The sequence below is a fragment of the Ursus maritimus genome, unplaced genomic scaffold (assembly GCF_017311325.1).
Source record: "Ursus maritimus isolate PB19 unplaced genomic scaffold, ASM1731132v1 scaffold_5, whole genome shotgun sequence".
NCBI lineage: Eukaryota > Metazoa > Chordata > Mammalia > Carnivora > Ursidae > Ursus > Ursus maritimus.
This window is the reverse complement of record NW_024426663.1, coordinates 32857316-32872186: the sequence shown is the minus strand read 5'-3', so window position 1 is coordinate 32872186 and position 14871 is coordinate 32857316. Positions and strand designations below refer to the sequence as shown.

Sequence of the window (14871 nt, the reverse complement as noted above, 5' to 3'; positions counted from 1 at the left end):
TTCCATGTCCTGCCTTTCCAAGGTCTCTTTGCCCAGTCTGAAGTAACTCCCTGGGCACGTGGCATTATTCTATTTTAAATTCTCTGTATAGCACCCATCATTGTTTGATAATTTTTTATTGTGTCTTCCCAGAGGACTCTAAATGATGAGAGCAGGGATTTGCTCAGTTCACTGCTACATCCCTTATTCCTCAAACAGTGTGTGGAATGTACTGTAATCAGGGCTTGATAAATACTTGATGAATGAAATAGGATACTGTATCTTATTTCGGATAAGAAAAAAGTGGTATTTTAAAGATCATACTGGGAACACAATGAAAAGTGCTTCTTCTGGTTTGCAAAAGTATTCTTTCCTTTTAATTTAACTTTTTATTTATTTATTTATTTATTTATTTATTTATATAGTATTTTTCCATTATATTATGTTAGTCACCATATAGTACATCCCTAGTTTTTGATGTAAAGTTCCATGATTCATTACTTGCATATACACCCAGTGCACCATGCAATACATGCCCTCCTTAATACCCATCACCGGTCTATCCCATTCCCCCACCCCCCTCCCCTCTGAAGCCCTCAGTTTGTTTCCCAGAGTCCACAGTCTCTCATGGTTCATTCAGAAAGGACTCAAAAAGTTAACTCAAACTTAAAAAGTTTTCTGCATGTGAAATAATGTCTAGGTTCCACAGAACCTGGGTTCTGCCAGATACTTAAAGGACATTTGGGAACAAATCATTCATGAACTCTGTGCCTTATTACCTACAAACTGGATGTCGCTTACAAATAAGAAAGAAGACTTACTAACATTTACTGAGCTCTGACTGTGTGGCAGGCCCAGTATCCATCACCTTCAATCCTCACTGACATCTAAAGGAAGAGTATGTGCTGTTAATCCCATTTTCCAGATGAGGAAAGGAATTGAAGTACAGAGAAGTTGAGCCACTTGTTTAAAGGTAAAGTAGTGTTAAGTGGAAGAAATGGGAACGGGATCCAAGGCTCCCTGCCTCCAGACCAGGACCTATATACGTCACCACCATGCTCTCCTGCCCTCAAAATGTGACAGCGTAAAACATAGGGGTGAAAGGAAAATAAATTAGAAAAATGGAGGCTTATATTTTGGGCAGAGGAAAAAGACTCTAAGACAGGAAGAGCTGAGTACTGTAAGGGAGGTTGAGATGAGATGCCCTGAGTTCCGAGGGGTATCCCGGGGACCTGCCGGGAGATCTGCCTTACAGAGTACACGGGGTTGGGATGGGCAGAAGGAGTAGGGGCAGATCTCGCTGGTGACAAGAGGGTGTGAAATGCTGGGAGTTTCACTTCACAGCAAAACATGCTTCTAGGCAATTGCTACTAGAATTTGTACATAAAAGAGAAAGGGAGACTCCAGTGTCTGTGAAAAGGTTCCCTAGAGGTACAGGTGGGTAGTGATGTAGCACAGAGCATAGGTAACAGTGCTCTCATGGCCTGTTGCTCGCACCACTTCTAATTCCAGAAAAGTCACATGAACAACTGAGATAGATTAATATCTTAGGAAATGAACGCTCTCTTAACCGTCTAACAGGCCATAGTAGCATCCAGGTCCCGAAAAACGCAGTCACTGGTACCATGCCAAACTCTGATAGAGTGAACTGTCTTGGAGTTTGTCGTGCGGGTCTTTAGTACATCCGGGGGCTGGCACAGGAAGGCGGCACACCCACCTGCAATGAAGCTGGTAGCAAAATGAGTGAAGATGTCGTCAGACAGGTGCCCGGTGCTGAGGACCACCTGCTGTTCCAGAGGCTTTCCTCGCACACAGAGGACTCACTCAGAGGGGAAGTGTCCAGGCCTCAGGATTTAGTTTTCTCTCCTCCCTGAGTAGACAGTTAACACTTGAGGTGGTAGAGGTGGGCTGTTCAGGCTTTCTAGGGTCTGGGGTCCCCTGCCTCTCCTCCCCTGGCCCCTGAGGCATCTTCCTTTGAGCAGCTCCCCCGGCACCATCTTCTAGCAGTTTCCATCCGAGGACCTGGGTGGCGGGGGGGGAGGGGGGCACACACCCCCAGGATTGCTCACCAAATTATGTGTGTGCACTTGCACTTTTATCTATAGAGAGGGACTAAGTTTTTATGGCATTTTCAAAGGTAGCCGTGTCCCCCAGAGCTCCCAGGCCAGTGGGCTGATGGCACCGTGCAGAATCGGCGTGCCCAAGCAGGAGGGTTAGCACGTGGCCCACAGGCACCAGGTCCAGCCAGCCCCCAGGTGCTTTAGCAAGTAGTTTCACCAAAACTTTGCAGAGCCAGGAGACTGCTGCTACCTGCAGAGAATGTTCAGTGTCCTGCATGCTGTCTGTACCTCCCGGGGCTCCCCAGGCAGAGGTGGGCCGCAAGGTGTCCTCAGGGGCCCTCTCTGTGTGGACTGTGGCTGTTCACAGACCCCCCCCCCCCCACAGCTGAGACCCAAAACACCAGCATCTGTGTTCTGCTGGTAGAGCAGCCTCTCCCTCCATACATGGGCTGGAGGCTGCATCCGTCTGCCTCCTTGGGCCCCTGGGTACAGCATCCCCATCCCAGCAAGGGCTGCTCTGCAGGGATGCTAAGAAGGGACAGTGAAATGCAAAAAAAAAAAAAAAAAAAAAAAAAAAAAAAAAAAAAAAGAAAAGAAAAAAGGAAGTATTTTGAGGATTAAAAATACTTTCGGTTTTTCTGGGTTGCCTGGGTGGCTCAGTCGGTTGAGTATCCCATTTGATTTTGACTCAGGTCATGATCTTAGGGTTGTGAGATGGAGCCAGTGTCGGGCTCTGCGCTGGGCATGCTGCCTTTTTGGGATTCTCTCTCTCCCTTTCCCTCTGCCTCTCCCTGCCGAGTGCTCTCTCTAAAATAAATAAATAGATCTTTAAAAAAAAAACTTGTGTTTTTTTTTTAAGTTATTGTTTCTGTGCTGTTAAAGGAAATTTTGAAGTAGAGAAGGTTTTTATTGATAAAATGGAATATCTTTTTTCATGGGTGTGTGCTTATCTTACCTTTCTACTTACATTTCTATGAATCCTCTTGCTGCCTTAAAGGGAAATTGTGGGTCAGCGTAACTGGGGCCAAAGAATGTGGCCTTTTGGGCACAAACAATATCCTCATCGGCAAAATGAGGTGCTGATACCGTACCACCAATCTCCCTTGAGGTGTTTTCAGTGAAACGAAAGAATGTGCCTGGCACACAGTAACTATTCAAACAATGTTTTTTCAGGGAAGAAAGAATACTAATAGCGATGTTTTTAGTAGGGTGATATTAGCAACTAGCTAAAAAGCACTTAAGTGTCAGGTGCTGATTTGGATGACTCCTACCTGTCTTACCTGCTAGGTGGGTTTGGTTTTTATCACCATTTTATAGTTGAGGTAACTGAGGCTGCTGACATTGGAACTCAGATCTAATTTGATTATAGATGCCGCAGGCTCAACCTTTATGTTCCTTCCACTAATGCATCAGGGTGTGGGTGGAGAGCCAGACTAGCATTTCTTGTCACATTGACCAGGACACATGTGTTCCTACCTTCTGGGGTTATTTTTGGTGTTCTTCAGAAATGACTGAGCAGTAGAGAACTGTGAGAGAGACTGTATCCCAAGAAAGGCCCATAGCATCCTCTCTGGTGTCATCTTTCTGCCCTTTAGATAAATGCAGAGGTGATTGTGCCACTGCCTGGCTCAAAATCCCCCCCACCCCCAGTGACTCTCTGTCCCTCAGGCCCTTCCTGAGTTGGCCTCTGCCTTCACGCCCAGCTTCCCCTCCGGTCTTGCTAACCACCTCAAGTGTTGACAGCCTGGCTACAATCAGCTGTCCTTTCCCAAGGAACCATTCTATAGCCAGTCTTCATGCTTTACTTGGAATTCCCTTTCCTAGATAAAGCCCCTTTTGTCCTCTGGGGGAGGGCTTCCCCAGTGTTCCGAGGTGGACCTGGACCCTCCTGCTTCCAGCTGTGCAGAGTGCCCTGGATTAATGTATGTGTGTCTAAGCTTTTTCCTGCCCGCGAGGCTGTGAACTCGCTGAGAGTAGGATCAGATCTTGTCCTCTTACTATCATCTGTGCCTGGCACAGATTAGGGATTTGTCTAATGAAGGGAGAAAAAAGAATAAAATAAATGTGGTCACAATATTCATGCTCCTTGGACACAGATCTTTTCTTCTAAGTGTTCACAGTATATTGATGAGTAATTGAAGACCCCCTTAAGTTAGATCTAGATCTGGTGAGATCTGAATCTGGTTGGTGTCCCTCAGTGCAGTGAGCCAGACCCTGCAGAGGCCTTGTCTCCAGGCGATAGAATACTGAGCACAATGGCAGGATGTAGCAGGCGTTAGGAGGGAAGCAGAGCCCACCTCGAAGAGATGGCCTTGACTCCTACGTCTGCCCCTGAACTCCCAGATCACTGTGGTCAGAGTACTTGACCTCTGAAAGCCTCAGTTCACTCATCTGTAAACTCTGGATGATGGTTTCTACCTTGAAGGGTGATTTTAAGGCCGTGCACAGTACTATTAATGAAAACACAAAGTGTTCCTTTCATGGCCATTTTTATCGTTATGGGTTACTAAGCAACTTCATTTAATAAATTGGTAAATACTCTTGCTTTCACATTGAACTTCCATGTTGGGAAGTGAGAAATTTTGTCTTCAGTATGAGTTAAAACAAAGTCTGACTTTTTTTTCTTTGAGGTTCCTTTAGTAGTGTCTCTGTGGGGGCTTTGTCAGTAGTGAAGCGTCTGCACATAATAAGGTTTGTAAAGCCTGTTTCTATTTTTAGATTGAAGGTTCATGTTGGGCCTTATAAACAGAAGTTTATGTATTATAGAAGTGGGGGTTCGAGGGTGATCCAAGCTGCTCCATGTTCAAACTGAAAAGCTAGATGACCACCACTGCAGTTTGATCATTTGGTGTAAATTGCTGATAAAGGCCAGTGGAGAGATGAATGAAAGCTCTCTCTCCTTCCCCAGCCATCGTCTATCTATCCATCAATCATTTGTCCATGCATCTGTAAGAAATGGAAGGAAGGGCCCTGAATCACAGGTCCGCTCTTGCACAAGAGTCTGAACGGCTGCCCATTTTCCCCTCACTGAGGAGCGTCCATTTTTGCTCTTGTGGCTTCCAGGTCAGCTCCGTGACACGGGGCTGCTGGAGATGCTGCACTAGAGGAGAAGCAGAGCTGAATGAAGATGTGGTCTCCCGGCAGCCTGCTGTGTCCACTTTCTCTTGGCTGAGAAAATCCTCCCAAGAGCCTCTGTGATGTGGCAGAAAATGCCTGGTAGTTTCTTGCCTGGCTTTTGCGGTGGGCCTCTCTGCTCACCTTTGCCCCATTGTGATCTCTTCTTAACCGAGCAGCCAGAGGGATCCTTTTAGAGTGAAGTTTAGCTCTCGTCACCTTTTTTACACAGGACTCTGCGATGGCTTCCCACTGTAGAGTTGACACCTGTGCCCTTAGGATGAGCTTCACTTGTCCCTGACCTTGCCTCCCATTTCTCTACTCTTCTGCTTCATCCACCAGGTTGCCTGTCTCACATGCTCACCTGAGGGCCTTTGCACTTGCCAGTCTTTCAACATGAGATTCTCTTCCCTATCCACATGGTTCACGTTGTTACGTTATTCAGGTCTCCAACAGAACATCAGCTCATTAGGGACGTTTTCCTACTTTCCTGGCTAAAATATCTCTCTTTACCCCACCTTATTTTTATGAGGTTTTACAAATCCTCACGTATCAGGCTCTTTATTATTTCCTGTCTTTGCCTCCACTAGAATGATAGAGAAGACGTGTAGTTTGGTTTAACCTTAGCACGTAGTAGACACACAGTGTATCTCTGGAATGAATCAGTGGGTTAGTTCTGCCCCCCTGTGGATTGTGGGCCAGTCCCTCACTTGTCTGTGTATCTTTGGGGGTTGTGAGGTCCAAATGGGACAGCATACACGGAAGTGCCTTGTGAACAGTGAAACGCTAAGGAAATGGAAGGTATTATTCTTTAACAAGATTATTTATGCACTTAGGCTTTTGGGATTGGTTCCTTGTGTGGGTTGCTACATATGTTCTTATATTGCTGGGCTTTGTGCTGAATTCAGAAGAAGTAATAGACTCCAGCTAACTTTTGGCCAGATGGTATCTCTGGTGAAGCCAACATTGGGCAGCTCTGCATGTAGGTCCTATCTTTCATTGGTGGAGAGCCCTGAACAGTTGACCTGAAGATGCAGGAAGGTCTAAGTACAGGGCTAAAAAGGACAAGGCCAGAAAAATGGGCTCCTGCATTCTAAAGTCATTGCCAGTTCTAAAGGTGGACTGAGAATGGGAAAGGAATCTCTAAGGGTGCCCTCTTCTCCCAGCACTGTTGGGTAGGACATGGGAGACAGGGACTTCCTAGCTGGGGTGTGGCAATTAGTTGGATGTGAGGAGTTTGGAAAAGCATCCCCTGTGATGTGTCACAAGAAGACACATTCCATGGTGCTTTTTTTTTGCCCTCAGTTCTATTTTTTTCCATTTTTTAAATCTTAATTTTATTTAACATAAAAGGTTATATTAGTTTCAGGTATAGAGTATAATGATTCAACAATACTATACATTACTCAGTGCTCATCAGGATAAGTGTGCTCTTAATCCCCTTCACCTATTTTCCGAATCTCCCCACCCACCTCCGCTCTGGTAACCAGCAGTTCTCTGTATTTAAAAGTCTGCTTCTTTGTTTGTCTCTTTTCTTATTTGCTCATTTGTTTCTTAAATTCCACATGTAAATGAAATATTTAGTATTTGTTTTTCTCTGACTTCACTTAGCCTTATATTTTCTAGATCTGTCCGTATTGTTGCAAGAATTCATTTTTAAAAACGTTAATTCCAGCGTAGTTAACATACAGTGTTACATTAGTTTCGGGTGTGCGGTATAGTGATCAGTTTTGGTCAGATGAGATACTCTTTGTAAGTATCAACATTCAGCTCCTCCCTTCCCCACCCCCTTCCTTTTTTACAAAGGTGTTGCCAGATTGCAGTTCCTGGTAGGGTGGATATTTCTCTTCTCATTGTCATTTATTTTCCATCTTTCTTGCCATTTTCCTGCTTCAACTCAATGCGCATTTGCTTTGTTTTTCTAGTCCTTTCTACTCTTGCCGCTGCCGTCACTCCCTAGCCCATCGCTGCTGCTGTTTTATCCTTGCCCTCCCCACTGAGCTCTCATCCTTGTCTTTTCTTTCCTTGCCTCCCTCAGACTCTTTCGGAGCTAGGGCTGTGTGTAGTTTCTGGGTGCTCTTTCCTCATTGCCCTGTGCCCCTGGTTTCTGTGGTTGCGTGTTTGCCATGCTGTGGCTTGGCTGGATTTTACCTGTGCTTGTTCCCATTTGAGAGGGAGAAGAGCAGCAGGCCCTGAGAGTGTGCTGAAGTTTGACAGAGGGGATGAGAATCGAGGAAGAGAAGAGACAAGAACATGGGGAGAGATGGGTGTTGTGCAGTGAGTATTGGGGAACTTTGACAGCGTTGATTGCCTCTGTTCCAGACTTGTTTCCATACAGGCCTTTCTTTCCCAGGCCCTGGGGTAGGAGTACAGGAGTGAGGTGGTAAATCTTCCAACTGGCAGCTTGGAGCATGGGAAGAGCATTGGACGCCGGGTGAAGACCTGGGCCCTAGCCCTGGGTCTGCTGTATGGTCAGACCCAGAGCAAGTCACCTGTTGGTATGGACCTTCACTTTCCTCATCTGTGAAGTTAGGGATTGATCACATGGGCTCTGAGGCTTCTTACAGCTCTGTGTTTTGTAAGTCTCAGTCCCTGCTTCTCTGAGCAAGCATTCCTGGTTCTTTTTTCCTGCATGGGTCATTAATTGGTAGGCCCTTAGTGCTCTTGTTTAAGAATGGCATGTGTGTGTGTGTGTGTGTGTGTGTGTGTGTGTGTGTGTGTGTGTTGGTGGTAGAGAGTTGAATTTGTGTTCTGGCACAGATGCTGGTCAGATGAGAAGGACAAAGGGCACTGTTCCCTTCTTTTGTGCCCTCATAAGAGGGACTTCTATGGAATGCAGGAGCTCTGTGTTCTACTCCGAAATAAGAATACAGATGATCCTGTCACTGTGATCGTGTCAGTCTTTGCCCAGGACTTACCAATTCATGAAGACTTAGGGTTCTTTGTATTCCTGATAGTCTTGGTTTTGGTTTGGCACATGCAGTGCTGTCAGGGGACCCAGACTGACCTTCACATGACACGTGGTTTGACATATATTTGTAGACCTCAAGCAGTAAATAATAACCAAATGAGATTATTGTCTGTTTGGATTCAACCTGAGTCTGAAGCTGATGAATTGTAGTTTTTACTGTCTTGGAAATGGAAAATTTGTTTGAGATGTGAAGTAGAGGTGAACTTGAGCCTCCAGTACAGACAAGCGAGGGTATCCCAGAGTCAGAGGGGCCTTACAGACACTAAGTAGGTGGGGTTGAAACTTCTTTCCTGAAGGAAACATTCCCCCCACAAAGGAAAACCTTTTTTCTCCCCAAAGGAAAATGCTTTTTTCCCAAAACAAAGTAATATGGGGAACTTTAATATATAAAATGGATAAAACTTCTTTATTGTTAAATATGTTCTTCAAATTTAAATATATTACATTTATTAATTCACTGAACACAGTGACTTAGCCTGGCAGTTCAGGTCCTCACCAGTGTATTAAAACTTGGTAAATGATACATTTAAGTGAATGCAGTCCTTTTAGATTTAAAGATAATTGGAAACCTGTTTTCCAAAGTGAAATTTAAATGGAATGCTTGTGAACTCTCAACATTGTCTCTGTTAGTCTCCATTAGAATCCAGAGTTCCCCTGATCTCAATTTGAAAACTACTAATGCAGAGGATGAAAATGAACTAACCATCCATCCAAGGAGCTAGGAAATTGAAGCAAAAGAATAAGGGAGAGATTAATTTAAATACACACAAAAATACCACTTATCTAGACCCACGTAATACTGAAGCTGTTTTTTTTTTCATACTGCAGCTGTTAATCTAGAATTATATGTCAGGTATCATAGATTCTAGATTTGTAAGACTAGTTAGGTCTATATTTAGCCCCATTCTCTATTATGATACATAAATAAGCAAAACGAACCAAAAAACCAGTGTCTTCTGGTTGTGCTTATTCCTTGTAAGCTCAAGCAATCTTTGTCATCTTTGGACATCTCTGATTCTTAGAAGGCTCTCACTGTAGTGTTGAACTCTGTGCCCTGTCCTTCCCGCCATTGTTCTGGGCTTTCCCCCTTGGGGCCTGCAGAACATGTCAGGGCCCCCGTCTGCCTGAGAGACCCTCAGATATTTGTAACAGTGACTATTTAACCATGATTCTTCCCTTCTTTGGCAAAACAGTCCCAGTTCCTTCCATTGTTCCTCATAGGACAACATGGTTTTTGTGTCCCTTTGGCATCCTTGTCCTTTTCCTCTGAATGTGGTGTCCGTTTTGTTTGTATTGAAATATTCCGTGGCCCAGGTATGTCTCATGGAGAGTAGAGCCAGACCATAGCCATTCTTAATGGACTTACTAGATTTCCACCCGTGCAAGCTAGGGCAGAGTTAGCATTTTTGGGTGGCTGTGTCAGGGACAACTCATGCTTACTTGATTATTGACCCAAATCCTAACTGGCATCCAGTTGTTAAACTTCATTTTGCTTCATTCCTTATTGATGTTCTTGATTATTTGGGAACCATGCCCAGGACCTTTCTTCCTCAAGAACTATTGGGATACTTCAAGAGTACAGATTATAATTGGAATTTTCTTACACTCAAGCCAGTACATTTCCTGCAGTGATGTGATTAAAGCGTCAGATACATTTTCAATTTCTAGGAGATCTATGTTTTCATACATCTGTAAGTTAGTGATTTTATTTATTATTTTTTAGTGATTTTAAAATGAAGCCATCTAAGAAGAAATTTATTTATTTATAATTTTATTTATTTATTTATATTATGTTAGTCATCATACACTACATCATTAGTTTTTGATAAGGAGACTTTTAAAGCCTACTTCTGTTTTTCTTGAGGAATTGGAGTAATTTACTGACCTCTGTCATGAAGTGTTTTTTGCTCACTTCAGGTTTGATACAGAAACGAAGTCTATTTCAGTTATGTAGTGGGGAATCATCCCCTCCAGTGTGGAAGTCATGGAGGATTTTTGATTTCTGCGTTTATGTTATAACTGAATTTATTGCAGAGATATGAAAAGTGGGTGGCTTTTTAATATTAACATTTACATTTAATTTATGGTAATTGCCCCTTTGGGAATATAATTGTGTTAATTATATAATTCAGATTTTTTATATCCTTGTTACTTTTTTTGTCTCCTTCTGTGAGCTACTGAGACAGGCATGTTAAAGTCTAACTTATGAATCTGGATTGGTCTAGCTCTTTGGCTTGTTAATTTTTTAAAAAAAGTCTTTTGAAGCTATGTTATTAGGTGAATACAGATTTAATACGATGATAATCACTTTTTCAACTACGATGCAAAGGTCCTCTTTCTTTACTAACATGTCTTGCTTTAAAATCTACTTTTTCGGATACTGTTTTGGGCATACTTAGTTTCTTTTGGTTGGTAAACTTTTTTCCTTTTAAGCTTTCTGTGTTTTTTTCTTTCATTTTTGAATTGAAAAATTCCATACTGACTATGTTGGTATTGTATTTGGGTCAGTTCATTTACACTTAAGATAATTTGCTGGTATATTTGGATTTATATCCTATCACTGTCTATTTGACATACGTTTTATGTTTTTGTTTCTCTTGTCTTTGTGATTAGTAAAATATTTTCTAATTGGGTTTTTCTTCTGTAACTTGTAAGTTATGTATTTTTCTACTGTTACCCTCAACTTAAAACATATATATTTGACATAAGCATAAGTTATTACTTTTAACATTTTCTGCAAATTGCTAGACACCTGAATCCCATTTGCCTTTTACATTATTGTTGTCATTTTAGACATTTTGATTGTTGTTGTTATAGACATTTTAGTTCTATAAATATTTTCAATGCCATGACATAGTTCCTATTTTGTACATTAGCTATTAATTATATTTATTCCACTATTCAGTTCTCGTCGTGATTGTCTGTTTATGTTGGAGATCATTTGATTTCTGCTTGAATAATTCCCTTTAATGTTTCTTTTAGTGTTGGCCTGCTGGCAATGAATTCCTCAGTATTTGTCTGAAGCATTTTAATTTCAGCATCCTTTTAAAGGATTATCATTATCATTATTATTATTATTATTATTTTTTTTTTGAGAGGGAGAGAGAAGGGCGGGGAAGGGGCAGAGGGATAGGGAGAGGGAAATCTCAATCCAACTTCCCACTGAGTGTGAGCCTGATGCAGGGCTAGATCTCACAGCCCTGAGATCATGACCTGAGCTGAAACCAAGAATTGGACACTTAACTGACTGAGCCACCTGGGTGCCCCAAGGATATTTTTGATAGGCATGGAATTTTAGGACCTCTGTTATTTTATTTCATAACTTTAAAGATAACATTCTGACTTCCATAACTTCTCTGAGTTGTTCTCCCCTTTCTGAAACTTTAATGCATTTTGTTCTTTTTCCCATAGTTCTCTGATGCCTTTGAGAATATGACTTTTACATTTTTTTTAAAAGATTTTATTTATTTATTTGACAGAGATAGAGACAGCCAGAGAGAGGGGGAACACAAGCAGGGGGAGTGGGAGAGGAAAAAACAGGCTTCCAGCGGAGGAGCCTGATGTGGGGCTCGAACCCAGAATGCCGGGATCACGCCCTGAGCCAAAGGCAGACGCTTAACGACTGAGCCACTCAGGCGCCCCTACATTTTTTGTCTTGATTTTCTAGTCATTACCAGCTGGAATGTTGGACTTCTGTGGTCCATTTTATCCTGTCTGGAAATGGAAACCATTCCATTGAAAGGGTCTTTCTGAAGAAATGTCTTAGAAGCCTTTTAAGTGATTTTAGTGTATCTTCCCGAAAGAAAGAAAGAAAGAAAGAAAGAAAGAAAGAAAGAAAGAAAGAAAGAAAGAAAAAGAAAGAAAAGAAAGAAAGAAAAAAAGATTCTGATATTCGCCTTGGATCTAACCAATTTGTATTCACCTGTATTTTTATTTAGTTTTGGTTTGGGACAAGAAATTTGAATGATCTTGATATTTCATACCATGCAAAAAAAGGTGGTTAAAACACTCTTTCAATCAGTGGCTCCTAAACTTTTCAAATCATAAGCTCCTTGTACACTTAGAAGAATCTTTAATTAAAAGACACTTTCTCCCCAGACAAATGCCTGAAATTGTGCATTTATCTTGAAGGGACTAAGGAATATTTCTCTTCCCTCCCCTTTCCACTCTACCCCTACCTGTGGATTTCAGGTTAAGAATCTTTGTATTAAGTATGTAAAATAAAGGTTGAGGTGAATGTAAAGGTGTAGTAAGTCCATAAACACTTGAGCATTGCTGTCTGTACAGTAACATGCTGGTGAGAAAAGTATGCTGGGCCTGGGGCGGGACGATGTGGATTTTATTTGTGGCTCTGCTACTCACTGGACCTGGTAGTACCCGGGTTCTCATTTATGTGATGAGAGTCATGATAATACTTCCTAGGTCTTACTGTGGGAATAAGAGGAGAAAAGACACAATAAAGCACTTTATAATTGTGGAATACCGTACTCATAAAAGATAATATCTGTGTAGAGATATGCATATATCTATAATATATGCACATATAGGAAATAAGTTTTGCATTTTCTCATGTTAGTTTAAGGAAGTACTTAAACATAGTAATTTGGAGTAAAAGACTTAATGCCTGTAGCACTTTGAATTGTGCTTGAAGACTGTAAAGAGGATTATTTGTAGGTTGGGATAGAAATCAAGACACTCAATATTGTCCATCTGGTTCTGGGATCTTGAGCTAGTTAGTATTAACTAGTCCCTGTACTTTTATTTACTTACCTATAAAATGGGATAATGTACTTTAAAAAATCCTCAAGAATCTCACAACACTTAACATGCTGCTCTGCAGTGAAGGTTTTGTGTAGAATTATTATTTTTTGTTGTAAAGACAAGTTTCAGATGTTAAAAACAATCAAATTTGATAATTCACTTAGAGCATCATGTTTATATTAGCATAATGGCTTTCATGGCGTGTTAGTAAACTTGCAATACAATATTTAGCACCTCAGTTAACATGTACTTTTAACGTGCTTCTATCCTAAAAATCACCCCTTATAATGTGCAGAATACTTTGAAAAACAGTAGTACGTGTCTTAGTATCATACAAAAAGGTCACTGTTGTCATTAAATGGCATTTACTATGTTCCCATTATTATTTGTTTCTATAGAAGCTAGAGTTGAATTGTATGGATACCTTTGAGAATACGATGAAACCCATAAACCTTTCCTCAGAAAAATGGACACATACATAGATGAAGAGAGTTTTGCTGACAATTTTAAAAGGTACCCAGACCTCCTGAAACCCATTTATGGATTCTTCCTATGGCCCCAAATTAAGAAACAGCACTATAAAAAGATAGGCACTTTGTTCTCATTGTCATTATTTGAAATGACAGTATTTATTGCCTATTCATGCTGGATATTTTAGAAACTAGATGGTTAAGGTTGTTTAGCAAATGACATTGTTAGTAACCAAGTATAATTGTACATATATACATTGTCTACAGAGGGTGAGAGTGAAGACAGTAGGGAGAATATTAGCACAAGGATATTCAGTGATTATGACAATACAGGCACCAAGTTATTCAAGGTATTTAGAGACCTAGTTTATGGGAAAAAAAATATTTAGAATATGCACATCAGTGCTGACCATTTCTATCTTAAATGTCATCAGAAGAAGGGTAAATAGTTGGATGAAAGAAATAGTTTAATGGGGCAAAAAGATTGAATACCTTTTGGGTTCTTTGAGAAGAAATCCACAGATGTCACAGCATTTCATCAGAAGGCTTGGTCTTTGAAATTATTGATGAATTTTACAAGTAGAATTTCTCAGAGAGGATGCTTTCTTGGTAAAAAATGTTGGTTTAATTAACTTGGTGTGTGTGTGTGTGTGTGTGTGTGTGTGTATTTATATTGAGGTGTATTCAGTGTGGCTATAGTCCAGCTTTCCTACTCAATATTTGTTCCCATTTTCCATGTTGCTGGCCTACAGAGATTTTATAGGAGTATTTGAGTACTTCTTATTTGGCTCAGAGAAAGTAACAGGTGGTACACCTTCAGTATTCAGAGAGGAAAGGGACTGATTGTGATGTTCATCTCAACCGGTTCACTTGAGAAAGTGAAAATTCTGACCTGCTTAAGGCAAACGTGAACACAGATGTGAATAGAAAAGGGAAGACCAGAATTCTTGAAGTGGAAATTTGAACAGGCCACTAACAATGTTGACACTATTTAGCAGTAGTCTTTAGTAAAAGTGGGAAATAATTTGAGGCGTAGGGGAAAAAGATGGATGAAATCAATGAGGAACTGTTCGCTATCCATAAATTAGGAAATAAAAGTTTTGGCAAGGTTGCAATGAAAATGATACTCATGACCAGCACAGGTGGCCATGAAATTTGATAGAACATTACTGGAAAGAGCTTGGCAATTTGTGACAAGCTTTCACATTTTTGGACCCATTTCTGGAATTTTATTCTACAAAAATAAAACAAAATAATGCACATGAAAAAGTTTCTTGTATCATTTATAATGTTAAGCTAGAAAACACTCTTCAAGTATAACAATACAGGGATGACAGAGGAAAATATAGAACATCACATTCGATGGAATGCAATTAAAAATGGTGCCAAAAATCAGAAGATGGAAAAGTACTTTAGATAGAAGAGAGAGGAGCGCCATATGTGTACTTATGCCGTGAGGATAGCTCTGTGAGGATTAGCTGTTCATTGCACAAAGACTGGAAGGCAGGAAAAGAAT

The 14871-nt window shown here is 41.1% G+C and overlaps 1 protein-coding gene across 1 annotated transcript in view; it reads left to right on the top strand.

The window, feature by feature from the left end:
* The first annotated feature begins 9351 nt into the window (after positions 1–9351).
* The window catches only part of ARHGEF28 (Rho guanine nucleotide exchange factor 28), a 180706-nt gene continuing 175186 nt past the window's right edge, over positions 9352–14871 (top strand). Inside the window, exon 1 of the mRNA XM_040622691.1 lies at positions 9352–9438. Coding sequence (XP_040478625.1) covers positions 9352–9438 — 87 coding nt within the window. The remainder of the gene's footprint in view (positions 9439–14871) is intronic.